Source organism: Dipodomys merriami, unplaced genomic scaffold (genome assembly GCF_024711535.1).
Source record: "Dipodomys merriami isolate MVZ:Mamm:240054 unplaced genomic scaffold, mDipMer1.0.p SCAF_5, whole genome shotgun sequence".
Lineage (NCBI taxonomy): Eukaryota > Metazoa > Chordata > Mammalia > Rodentia > Heteromyidae > Dipodomys > Dipodomys merriami.
In genome coordinates this window covers 41093815-41106702 of record NW_027206068.1, presented here as the reverse complement: position 1 = coordinate 41106702, position 12888 = coordinate 41093815, and the positions used below count along the sequence as shown (strand labels likewise).

Genomic DNA, 12888 nt, shown 5'->3' with positions numbered 1-12888 from the left:
GGGACAATGCTGCACCCTAGTGTCATTGCTGAGCTACTTAAGATTATTTCTGTCCCTGCCATCCTAGCCATTATAAAATTTGTTTTCTGTCAGTCTTTCAAGTTAAATGACAACTTTTAAGGCTTGTTTTCAGCTGTCTAAATAGTGGAATATGATGTAAGCACTTTTTAATGAACCTATCAGAATTTCTTAATGCTTAAGTAATTTGTCCTTACCTTCCAATAAGTAGTGGGTGCTGAATTTGAACCTAGGTCTGCCTATTTCCAAAGTCTGTGCACTTTTTTTATTCCTTGTTATTGTCTCCACATTTTTGCTCCCAGAATGCTTTTCAGGGGAAATGTAAGTCTTAACTACTCTTTTAACTGTTGCTTTGCAATACCATAGATCTCATTTACAGTTCAGAGTTTGCATAGGAAAGAATAACATGCCTTTTAGTCTTCATTTTTGTCATATTTTAGTGCATTTAATTTGCATTTAATTGCTGTGTTTAACTGATGTGTTAATAAGCCATGCTGGATGAGACCATGAAAATATGGCCTTGGGTTCTGTTAGAACCCAAAAAAGCATTAAGGAAGATGTATGTGCCCAGTCCAGTCTTTCAGTACAGTGGGTTTTCCTTTGTTCAGTACATTAGGGCTCTCCCTTGGTGTAGTGTTGTATTCCTGTTCTACCTATTCTCTTATATTTAGTGTCTGCTGCTAGACGATTTCTTACCTCCTAACAATGAATTTTACAGTCCTACTAGGAGATTATCTTTGATCCAAATACCACCCTTTTGCAGAAGGACAGATTACTCAGTGAAATTGTCCTGGGGTTCCCTGTCTGTCCTCCCTCCATCCCTTCCCCCTCTTCCAACTTTGCTTTCTTTATTACATAGCACTAATTCTCATTTACATATTGTTTTTATGTAGTGTGATTGGACTCCCAGGAGAAGAAGATTGGCCTAGAGATGTTGCCCTTCCTAGACAGGCTTTTCATTCCAAATCTGCCCAGCCCATTGAGAAGTTTGTAACAGATATTGATGAACTAGGCAAAGACCTACTTCTGGTAAGTTCTTGCAATGCAGAGTCTTCACTGGGCTGATGATCCTCTGCAGATGGGGGGATAGGTACAAATGTCAAGTTCAGTCTTAACTGCATGCATCACATGCCACAGCCTCTGTGGTTTCCTTTCCAGCTGGTAGCCTTTGTTTCTGGAATGTCTTTCTGATCCTCACTGTAAATGCACCCTTTTTGAATACATATTTGAATATAGCCTTAGAGGACTCTGGATTTCCTTAGACATAGGCTTCTTTAGAAATAAATATTAGATTACCATTTTTAAAGATTCAAACTTGCTTGTCATTTTAATGTTAAATAGTTGCTTCTTTATAATAAGCTTTTTTTTCCAAAAGGAATCAAATACCAGCACTCTTACTAGTCACTGATCATTTTGATAAGTATTTAATGTCATGGACATGTAAAATATTTCATCCAAAATTAGATCTAGCTGGGTGCCCACCACTGAGAAGTTATAATGTGAGTATCACAGCTCAAAACCAGGCCAGGTGGGAAAACCTGTGAGACACTTATCTCCAATTAACTACCAAAAAAGCTGCAAGTGAGGCTGTGTGTGCCTCAGGTGGTAGGGTGCTAGCTTTGAGCACAAAAGCTCACAGACAGCACCCAGGTCTTGAGTTCAAGCCCCAGGGCCAGCACAAAAAATAATACCCCAAAACCTAGAACTATTGTACTCTGAGGGGCAAACTCATAATACCTTGTACATAATTTGTACTGTATTTGAAGGACTAGAACAACATGTACAGAAGAGTGTGCCTACTGTTCTTACTATTAGAGCCCAGTAGATAATGAGCATAACCTTTACGTCCTTCATTAAGAGCCCTGGATAATCCAGAGATGCTCCCTTCAGTGGATATTGAATCACTAGGGACCTCAGCTTGAATAGCTTTTCTGCTGCCTGTGAGTTCTAGGGGCAATAGGAAATAGTGTCCATTGGGTAGGAGTGCTTTTCTCCAGCTGAGCTCTCAGCAGGAGGTGTTGGTGGAGGGATACAAGGGGGAGATGAGGCGTTGCATTTGAAGTAGAACTGAGATCAGGGACCTGGTTGACAGCTTGGAACCACAGAGATGCTGCTGTTGCTGCTGCTGCTGCTGCTGCTCCATAAACTTGTCTCTCCCTGCTTTCACCTGCTACTTCAGTAGCCCTAGCCAGAAAGATCAAACCTCTTGATAGAGAACCAGGCACTCCCTGAAGTGCAAGAACCCTTTCTTTCACCATAGTAATTCATCCCTACAGCTGAGCTGTCAGCCTGGAACAGACTTTGGTGACTTGAAGTGAACCTGAGGGACTCATTGGAGGGCTGCTGCTAGCCCCGCCCCCTAAGGCCCCTTCCTGAGGGTTTGAAGGAAACTTCCCTTCTAGGACGGAGGGGGAACACAGCACTTGGACAGTGGGTATGGCTTGCTGCACTACCCTTCTAGGCTTCAGGCCTGACTTACCTTCTCACCAGGCACTCTTGTTCAGCCTTTTTCTGAGGAGCTATTTAAACCTTAGGGATGAGTACAAAATGAATATGATTTAGTGTGCCTTTAAATAAATATCATGTTCATTACAGCCACATGATAGTAAATAGTTGGGTAACTGTGTAAGCACATGGTACACTAACATGTTTTATATCAGTTGTGGTTTTCTTTATTCCTTTATTACAGAAGTGCTTGACATTTAATCCAGCCAAAAGAATATCTGCCTACGGTGCCTTGTCTCACCCATACTTCCAAGATGTGGAAAGGCGCAGGGAAAACCCAGATTCCCACCTGCCGCCTAGCCAGAACACCTCAGAGCTGAATACAGCCTGAGGCCCCCTGGCTGCCTCAAGCTGAGCATCTGGAGAACACCCTTGGTGGCCAGTGGAACCCCTGAGCAAGCCCTGCAGAGCTGTTGAGGGCACTGTCTGGAGGCCTTCCAGATGCTGTCTTCTGGTTGGGCTCTTCTTTCTCCAAGGAAACCACCTAGTTTACTGTTTTGAAATCAATGCAAGAGTGATTGCAGCTTTATGTTCGTTCATCTGTCTGTCTGTCTATCTGTCTGTTTCAAAAACCTGGAAAAACTCCAGAAGAGAAGCTGCTGACCAATTGTGCTGCCATTTCATTTTTTCTAACTTTAAATGCTGCCAGTGTGGAGTGGGTAAACCAGGCACAGCTGACTTATGATGTAATCTCTCTGCAGCTGCCAGGCCTGATTTGGTACTTTTGAATTGTGTGTGTGTGTGTGTGTGTGTGTATAAGAGAGAGAGAGAGAGAGTGGGAGAAAGAGAGAGGGAGGGAGAGAAAGGAGAGAGATTTTTGCAATCTCTTAAAGTGTTACTTTCTGTAAACAATGAGAATAATTGAGTTTCGAAGATTCCAGGTGACTGGTGAGTAACGTGTGCTTGTTCACGGAAGGTGATTCGCCAGAGCAATCTTCTCAAAGTAGTTGAGCCTAAGTCCTCAGCATTTCTTTTCTGGCCAAAAGCTTTTGCTAGCAGAGAAAAAAAAAAGATAAAAGTTCTAGGCACAAATCGAAAGGAAAAAAAAAAGAAAAAAAAGAAAAAATATCTAATACCTTTTAGGACACCTGTTTTTTAAAAGCATGCATTCTTATTTACTCTTCTAAAGCTGAGTTTACTCGTTGTAAGTCCTTCTATATAGTATCATACTTTATTGGTTCTTTTGGAAAATAACCTTATAAGCTTTGTGTTACTTGCTATAGATTTAGGGAATATACCTCAAATACATTTTTTTTTTAAAAAAAAGTAGGGAAAGCCTTTATTTTCTGGGTTGAAATGTCATTATTTCCTTTGTTGTTGTTATTTTTTTGTTTTAGCAATTTGCTAAGCTAGTTCTTTAAGTAGTAATGTAATGACATTTAAATCTGTACCCTTATACCACACACAGCCTTGTTTATGAAGTGTCCACCTTATCCCTCTCTCAGCATCTCTCATATATATTTCTCCCCCTTATATATGTAATAGCAGATTACCTAAGCTGTTCTGTGCCCCACCTGCTTGCTCATTTTCTTTCCTTGGGCCTTTCATAAATAGGCAATTTCACATTGTGGTTTACAGCCCCAGTTCTGCAATCTTAACAGGGTTCCATCTGTTCTCACTCTTCATGCAATCTTCCCACCTGGCATTCACTTATGTTACCTAGGCGATGGGTAGGATACTTGTTCTGCTCTGTCACCAACACAGATTGCTTGAAACTGTTAGTGTTTTACATTGTTAAAGTATATATTGTCAGCATAGTAGCTGAGGGAATTATTTTTTACTCTTTTTAGCAATAGCTATTTACTCTCTAAAATGATCTTTTCTCCATCCCTTCCTCTGATCTTAAAGCTGTGTGTGTTTCTAGTGCCTTGTGCTCATTCCTGCTCGCTGCAGAGCCAGCCTGGGCATTCTTCTAGGATTTCTTCTCTTGCTGTTTTCAGCCTTTTATATCATACCACCTTTCTGCCTTATACTGACCTTAGTGCTGAGCTGGCACTAGTAAGAAGAAGACACAAAAAGTATATTTTGGCAACTTTAGCTGCCTGTGCTTTTTCTGAATAGTATTTTAAGTGTATGCAGGAAAAAGCTACATCATGTTTAGACTTAGAACTTTCAAAGAATGGCCTTTGCTTCAACCAGCAGAAAATGTTTCAGATCATGTTTATGTTTTCTCAAGCCTTACAGAATTTATCACAGCTTCATATTGCATATGACTATCTTGAATAGAGTGGAAAAAATAGGAAATGTCTTTCCTTGAGAGCTTTTGAGGTTAGGAACCTTTTTTTTTTTAAATATGCTTTTTAACATTGTTCTAATACAATAGAAGAAAAAGATTTTTTTAAGTAAGACTTAAAAAGAAGGGCCTTAACAGTGTTTTATACTTCTTTCATGTGACAGCACTAGTGTGCCATCAACACTAAATGATTAAGATGATGACTCAGGAGCATCTAAGACAAGGCATTCTCCGTATCTCCCCAGGAAAAACAGTTCAGCCTTTCCTTTGATCAAGAGTCAAAATACAAAGACATTTTTGCTGGGGCCTAGAAATTGAATTTTAAAACTCACTGCACTGATTTATCATGATCTTTTGATTAGCAATGCACATGTTAAAATGAACAACTTTTGAGTTCTCATTTGCTTTTGCAAAAATATTTTCATATCTTTGCTCAGAAGAATACAACTTTTCTGAACTGGAAATTTCAGCATTCTTTCACATTTTAAGCAAGCAGCCCAATTTTTATTCCTCTCCTCTGCTTTGGGCTTATTTCTAAGTAGGGTTTATAAAGAAAAATGAGAGCACATTTTGGCATTAGATACTTCAAAGGCCCAAAATGCAAGAACATTGCAACCTCTCTGACCTGCGCAAATGTTTCTTCCCAGTTGTACTTGAACAGTTACTGTCTAGCTGTACATCTTTCCACATAGCCTTACCACTTCTGAAAGCCAGATCTCATGCAAGCAGCATGGCTATGAGGACTCCTGTAGTGAACAGCATCTAGAAGCATGGGGGAGAATAATAGCTTTGGGAATGGGACTTATTTTTCTGGGCCATAGCTTTCAACCATCTTTGTCAACAACTAGGCAATGGTGGATTGAAAAGGCCACATTGCCCCCATGTTCTACTGAAGTAACGTATAGCAAGTAAAATCAGTGCAACTAATCCAAAATTAAGCTAGGGCTAGTGTGCAGGAATATTCCTGATAGCACACTAGTTCCGGGGCTCAACTCAGGACACCCTGGCATTGTGAAAAGTGAAGTAGTTACAGCCATTGTATAAAAAGAGACAGAGAAACGTATCCATTAAGTTATCATAAGCTATTTGCATGGTAAACAGTAATAATGGCCTAACCTTTAAAACACAATTCCTGAGAGCTTGTAAGAAACCCAATGGGTCAGAGTCTCCCACTTGTCCCTTTTAGAAGAGGATGAGATCTCCAAGAACAAAGAACTTGTTTGGATTAGCTTGGAGCCATTTCATCTCCCCCGCCCCCCTGATTTTTCTCTCAGGAAGTACACACTGTGAATGGCAGACATTTCATTTAGCCCCAGGTGACTTACTAAAAATAGTTAAAAATTACCTAAGAATAGAATCTCAGCAGATTCTAAATACAAGTCAAAATTTCAGAATGCACAGGATGTGGATAACTTAAAAAAAATCCTCCTAATAAATATATAGTTTGACTCTAAACTGTGGTACAATCCATCTTGTTGAGAAAACCAAAGTACCAGGCAGTTTTGAACTTTAAATTACATATGTGAGTTGATTTTTAAATAGTCATAGTTGCTTCTTTTTAAAGTGGTGTCTTTTAAAGTCATTAATGACAGTTCTCATTCCAATATGGAAATTAAATCATGTAAACTTCCTAATATCATAAAGACATCCTGAATATCCTCTGTCCAAAGAATTGCTTTTAAGTGACTTTTTTTTTACTTTTTATGATAAGCGTGTAAGAGCGGCTTACATTTTATTTTCCAAACACATGCTTTTGTTACATAGTTGATTCCAGGGGAGAATAATGTTAAAAGTTAACATCCTCCTATAATTACTTGCGTTAGTGATGTTGGTAGTACTCAAAAGAATGCATTATTTACTTGTGACATAAAAATAAATGGCTTCTGAATCTTTAAAAATTATTTATAAATCAGTGGAGAATGGAGTTAATTCTTGACAATGGAGACATTCAGAGGATAATTTTAATGTTGCATATCATTTGAAAGATACATTTTTGCTTACATACATTACTGAGATTTTTTTTAATGTCACCTGACAACTACAAATTTATCCAAAAGAACCCACAAATTTTATAGAGAAGCTATCCCAAGCACAGATAAATCATTTTCAAGATTGAGCTGCACAAACCCACACATTTGTATTTTTCCTTTCAGAGGAAGAAACAACCACACTTAACTATATATGCCTAAGATTATTCACTATTTTAAAAAAACAAGTTTTTAAAAGGCATGTGTTTCCTATGACAGCTGGACTTTAGAAGAATTATAAACCTTACCCCAAAATCCTTTGTCATCTTCACAGTGGAAAACTTGAGTTTACCAAAGCCTGACAAGCATTGTAAATCCTACGTGATTCCTGGTGTTCCCTCAAACCCCTGAGAGGCTTCCTTTCATATCAAATACTTTTCAACCCAATTTTCTAACACAGGTATACGTACTTTATGTCTCAAGCATCTCAACTTTTTTGTCCTCTTTTAGGAAATAAGCCAAAACAATATCAGCCCTTTATCTTCTGACCTCTGTAAACAAGATACTATAGAAACAGAAAGGATCCATTTTTAAATGTTTCTTTTCTCTTTTTCTGGGCTTTTTAAATGAAATACCAAATGCCTTCTCAAATATTTTCTGCTCGTATTCTCCAGGGAATTCATTTAGCATAATGAATGGACTCCTGTTAGGATATTTGCATTTCCTTGATTCTGGTGCTCTGGCCTTCGAGAGGAAAACGGGGACCACCTGAAAATAAATACAGGATTTTCCTCAAGCATCTACTGAAATACTGTTTCAGAAACTTAATAGGGTAGCAATGAAAGTTTTCTTGCAAAATTCTGTTTAAAATTCACAGCCCTAAGTGCTTGGTTGTTTGCTTGTTTTATTCTAGAAAATTCCACAAGGTGGCGCTTTGAGAGAAAAATAATCTGACCCAGGCTGAAGAGGTACTTCTAGACTTCATTCTACCTTAATTTTTCTGCACATCTTTCCTTAACTCTTGCCTAATGCTTGTTTTTCAGGATAGTTTATAGCCTTTATACTCTGTAATTTAGATTTGTACTTATTAGCTAGGTTCTGAATGACTGCAAATAAATTTTGCTTGAGAATGGCTTTTATGCCCATCTTGATCATTTACATGGATAAACTTCCTCAATTATCCAGAAAACCATTTTGGAGGTAGGTAGCTACTTACCTCACTTTTCTGTTTTTTGCAAGATACATACTGAAAAGGCAACTCTAATCTGTGAACAAGGTAGTTTTGTTAGGTGTTTAAAACTCCTCTAGTGGCCGCAGTCAAAACACCCACTCCTCTTGTCTGCTTTCATCCCCTACCTACTCTGGTGGACTTTTGACAGAATCGATTTTAAAATTCCTAATTAAAAGTCAAGTGGGCAAAATAAGTAGTGCAACAGTAACTAAACAGACACATTTTTTTTTTTCTAAAGAATTGCAGTCTTGGAGAGAGCCTCCAAAATACCCAAGGTTCCCTAGCACAACCCAACAGAGGTTGGCAAGATGCTTGACAATGGAAGCAAACCATACTACACCCACTAGGAACTTTCAAGGCTCTAAGAAATCAGACCCCTTCATCCCTCTGCCTCCACAGAAGTAGATTTTGTGTTAAGTCCCTCAGTGGAAGACTGAATTCAAGCTTCAGTTTAGTTACCTGGACGGTCCTTGTGCTTTCCAAACTGGACACACCCACACCTGACAGCCTTCCTTCCAGGCCCCGCCCCGAGAATTTGAGTGACAGGGAGTGTGGCTTCCAAGCCCCGCCCTGCCGGATGCAGTCTGTGGGCCAGGGCCCTGCTGCTTCTCAGAAGCATCTGTTGTGCACTAGGGATGTAGATCATCCTAGAAGCAAACGGTGTCTTCTGCGTCTCTTAAGTACAACACAGTTCGCACATCCGGGTATACAGAGATGGCGGTAGGCACTGCTCTGCCAGCCCTACCAGGCATCTCAAGCTCTTAAGCTCAGCTCTTTTTTTTTTTTTTAAAGGGAAGATATGTAATTACAAGGAAGAATTTTTTTTATTTTTTTATTTTTTTATCATTCTACATAGATGGCAGAAGATATATTCTTGGGAAAGTTTAGCTTGGAAAAATTGCTTATTTTCTGTTTTCATCTTCAGTTGACAGAAGCTGATTTTTAGTTTCCAGTTTCTTCTTTTTGTCAAGTAATTATATGTAAGTTTATTATCTCGTGTATTAGGGAATTTCCTGTTTAGAGGACTCCTTTGTGTGAATTGTTTGCTCACACAAATAATTGATCTCTATTTTAGGAGTTTGGACTGTCAAACTTAGTTTTTCTTAAAGAAAATAACATGGCTACAAATAGACTGCCAAGAACAATGACTAGCACTAAACAGCAAACAACCACATAATTATGTAATTTCTAACTCTTTGTGGTTTCTAGCCAAATTCCATTGATGTGCTTTAGTTACTTGATATTTTCTAATCTTAAATGTTATGAAGCAATGGCATTTATTAGCTAGCAATATTTCTATGGTCACCAGCAATTCTGACTTTGACCCCGAAGCCTTTGAAAACTAAAATAGCTTCCAGCACAATACATTTCCTGAATCCCCAGGTGTGACACATCGTTTTACTCTGATCCTGTTTGCAAATGTATACATGTATATTATAGCTCCTCACTTTTTATTGATTTATTTTCCTATGACCAGTAATAAATGTATTGTTAGTACATGGAGTTAATAGCATCCTAGGAACAGCACTTAGCAGGTTTTTTCAAGTTGTTCTACATTTGCATAAATTATTTCTATTATTATTCATGTATGTTATTTATTTCTTGAATCACACTAGTCCTGTGAAAGTGGACCTGAAGGTAGAAAATGTTAGGACCTCATTTAACCTTCACTATCATGGTTTTGATGGAGCTAAGAAAATAAAAATTAGACTAAGCCCCAAGATAAGCTGCATGCATTTTTAACATGACTCATGGATTTAAGTCTATAGGTGTACTTGGAGTATCTGTGTCTTACTTTGTAAAAGAATTAAAGCAAAGGACCTTGTAATGCAGTGTGGTCAGATATTCATAGAATGTAGTGTGAAATTACAGCAAAGGTTAAAAAAAGAAAAAAGCTAAAGGTAAAACATTTTAGAGGCTGCTTTAATTAAGGAACCGGAACGCATGGCCAGTGAAGTAGATGCCAGGTGGAGTCAGGCCTCTAGGTGGCGTCACTTGTCTGGCCCAGTAAAAAGCTTCCCTGTGCAGTCTAGTGCCCTGGTAGGTGTCCTGTGCAATAGTGGGAACAAGTGTACTATTGAGAGAGAAGCAGAAAGTAGTTCTGTAGAAGCAGAACTGGCAGTGTATGCCTAGAGGCTTCTAGAACATGTCAGATGGAGAAGTCCAAGTTTCCAGGCGTAAGGAAACTTAGCTGAGTACAGAAGCAATCCAGCCTGGTAATAAAAAAGCAAGTACAAAGGGATTTTTAACTAACAATCCCCAGTACTTCAAAAGCTGGTTGTGTTTCTGGTGATTTTGGTTTGATCTGAAGGTTCAAGGGCATGTGTTTTTGTATAGAAGAGAAAGTATGTGTTAAGAAAAGCACAATAATCAGTTCCCAGAGAGTGCAGATGAGGGCGTTTTGCTTGTAAGAATCTCATATCTGAGATGTGTAGAAATACATTTCCACCTTAAAATGTCTTAGTGTTTCTGCATTCTTTTAGGGCCTACTTCATGTTTTCTTCTAGGCTATCAGACACTGTATGCTTCCTTTTGTCTGACTTACAATAGAAAATATTTTTCAAGTAAAAATCTCCATTAGGCTTGTTGGTTTCTGTGTTTAAAATCACAGTTCTAGGGCTGTAGGCTGTGCACTTCGTATGCGAATGTAGGCTGTATGAACCAGCCCAGTATGACCAATATCTCTCCCCTGCCACCTCACATCACATCGGTTCCTTGCATCTCTTCCTCCCTCCCACTAAAGGTGCTCCCTGCCACCACCCTGAGCTGTCCACCTGGTGTTTCCTTCTTTCTGTGCTGATTTTTGGGCATCAGTAACATGATAAGCAATATTTTAGGCACCAAAGTGCCAGCCTAGGCCTGGCTATCATCCCAACCTGACTTTTGGCTCACCATAGTCATCAAAAGGTGGCTCTTGATAGTGAGCACAGGATGTGCTTATGACATCCATCAATCAGACAGGCTCTCTAGCATCTTCGTATGTATCTTATGCTGCTTAAACCAAGTTATTCTTAGAGCATTCACTTTTGACTGTGTACCAGGAGAACAACTAACCAAGAATACAAACCACATTCCAGACTGTTTTCGATCTGTCTACCAGCTGTACTTTGACTGTGTTTCTTCATACTTGAAGCTCATTCTGCTATTTTAATATCAGGGTACAGACATCAGGGTGCATGTTCCTTCATGGTGCATAATTCCTCTCATTCCAATTGCTCATATTGCTTCAGAGTGCTTGTTTTGGTGCTTGGGTTTAGCAGGTCAAAGAAGCAGTGTGGAAAATCACTGTCTAGAGCACAGTCTTACTGTTGGCAGATGACTTGGTGTTAAGTATATTGCTTCTTCTCTTTTCTCTGTACATGAAACAGAGATTGCACTGGCCTGTGCTCTGCTCAAGGGTGAGTATAGCACATTCCTTGAAAAATAAGGACTTTCCTATATGGCCAGATTATTAACCCTCCAAGAAAAAAAAATGACCTTGGGTACAGACAGCAACAGGATGAGAAGGACTGAGAGGCCATGCCATTTTAATGACCATCTCCCATTTCACACAGCCTTCCTGAGGGAAAAGAAAAGAGAAAACAAGGCTTATCTCTAAGGTTACCCTCTTTGGTAGGCCCTGAGCCTGAATGAATGCTCTGTCTCCCTTTCTTTGAGTCAGATGAAAATACTGGTCAGTTTATTCAAATTTTTTTGCACTTGGACAGAAGAATGGAAACGTAAGCATTCATATTTTGTAACGCCGCTCAAGGACCACCACAATTTCCACTAAATTTCCCATCACTAGAAATTATTTGTTGGAGCAGTAAAAAAAACAAAAAACTTTCTTACCCCAAGCTTCTGAGGTCAAAGATGGCTGTGTCTTCAGGCATCTTCCTCTAAGACACTTGGGGAAAGGGAACTGTAGTAGTGATTCTGTTGCAGTTGCAAAGGTGACAGGTCAGGAAATTCAGAGGGTTACAGAGCAATTGTCCTTTGGAAACTGGATGTCTTACTGGGTGCTAGAATGCAAATTTAGGTATTTATTGTCAGATAATGCAATTCATTTTTTTTTCAAAATTGATGTTGAAATGTTGCTGTCCATTGTGTTCACTTATGTGCAAGCAAAATTGATGAAAGCAAAAAGAAAATGGTTTGTACATTTGTCATATCTTTTGTATTTCTTGCAATAAAAGATATTGGTAGCAAATAAAATGGCAATTTAAACTGCTTTCTTGGAGATGAATTGCTTTTCTGGCTGGGTGTTTGTTTTGTACTTTAACAAGAAATGAATGTGATTGCAAAACATACTAAATTTCAGAATGAGTGAGCACTCTAAAGGTCAGTGGCGCTCATAGCTATATTCCTAGCCACTCGGGAAGCTGAGATCTGAGAATCTTGGTGTGAGGCCCGCTTGGGCAGGAAAGTCACTGAGACTCTACTATCAATTAAAACCTCAAAAAGCCAGAAGTGGACTTGTAACTCAAATGATAGAGCGCTAGCTTTGAGTGAAAATGCTAAAGGATAGCACCAAGGCTATGAGTTCAAGCTCCAATACTAGCACACACATAAACACATACACACAAAGAATGTATTAGCAGAATACTTTACACTTTTAAGAGATTCCCTTATGGTTTTCAGTGTTTAAAAACACAGAAAAACAACCTGAGCTTATGGTTTATTCAACAAATACTTACTGCTCTGTGTATTACTAGCTGACGAAAAATCTGAAGAACCAGAAATGAATAAGAACTTTCGAGAACTTCTAGATGAGAGAAGGGGCTGTGGAGAAGGATGTGTGTTACCAATGGCTCATAACACAGAAGCACAAAGATTTCACATTAGAAATAAAGCTTGAGAGAACTCAGAAGTAAAGGTCAATGTTTACCAGTGGCAAAAGGAGGAGTACTCTTCATGTGTGATTATGAAAAGAGTAGGAAGACAAGAGCAGGAAG

At 38.9% G+C, this 12888-nt stretch overlaps 1 protein-coding gene across 2 annotated transcripts in view; it reads left to right on the top strand.

Moving 5' to 3' along the window:
- Cdk6 (cyclin dependent kinase 6) overlaps window positions 1–12164 on the top strand; it is a 187634-nt gene extending 175470 nt beyond the window's left edge. For both annotated transcript variants that reach the window (XM_069996497.1, XM_069996496.1), the window contains 2 exons: window positions 912–1047; window positions 2708–12164. In XM_069996497.1, the coding sequence (XP_069852598.1) occupies window positions 912–1047; window positions 2708–2854 (283 nt within the window). In that variant the 3' untranslated portion in view covers window positions 2855–12164. The remainder of the gene's footprint in view (window positions 1–911; window positions 1048–2707) is intronic.
- The last annotated feature ends 724 nt before the right edge of the window (window positions 12165–12888 follow it).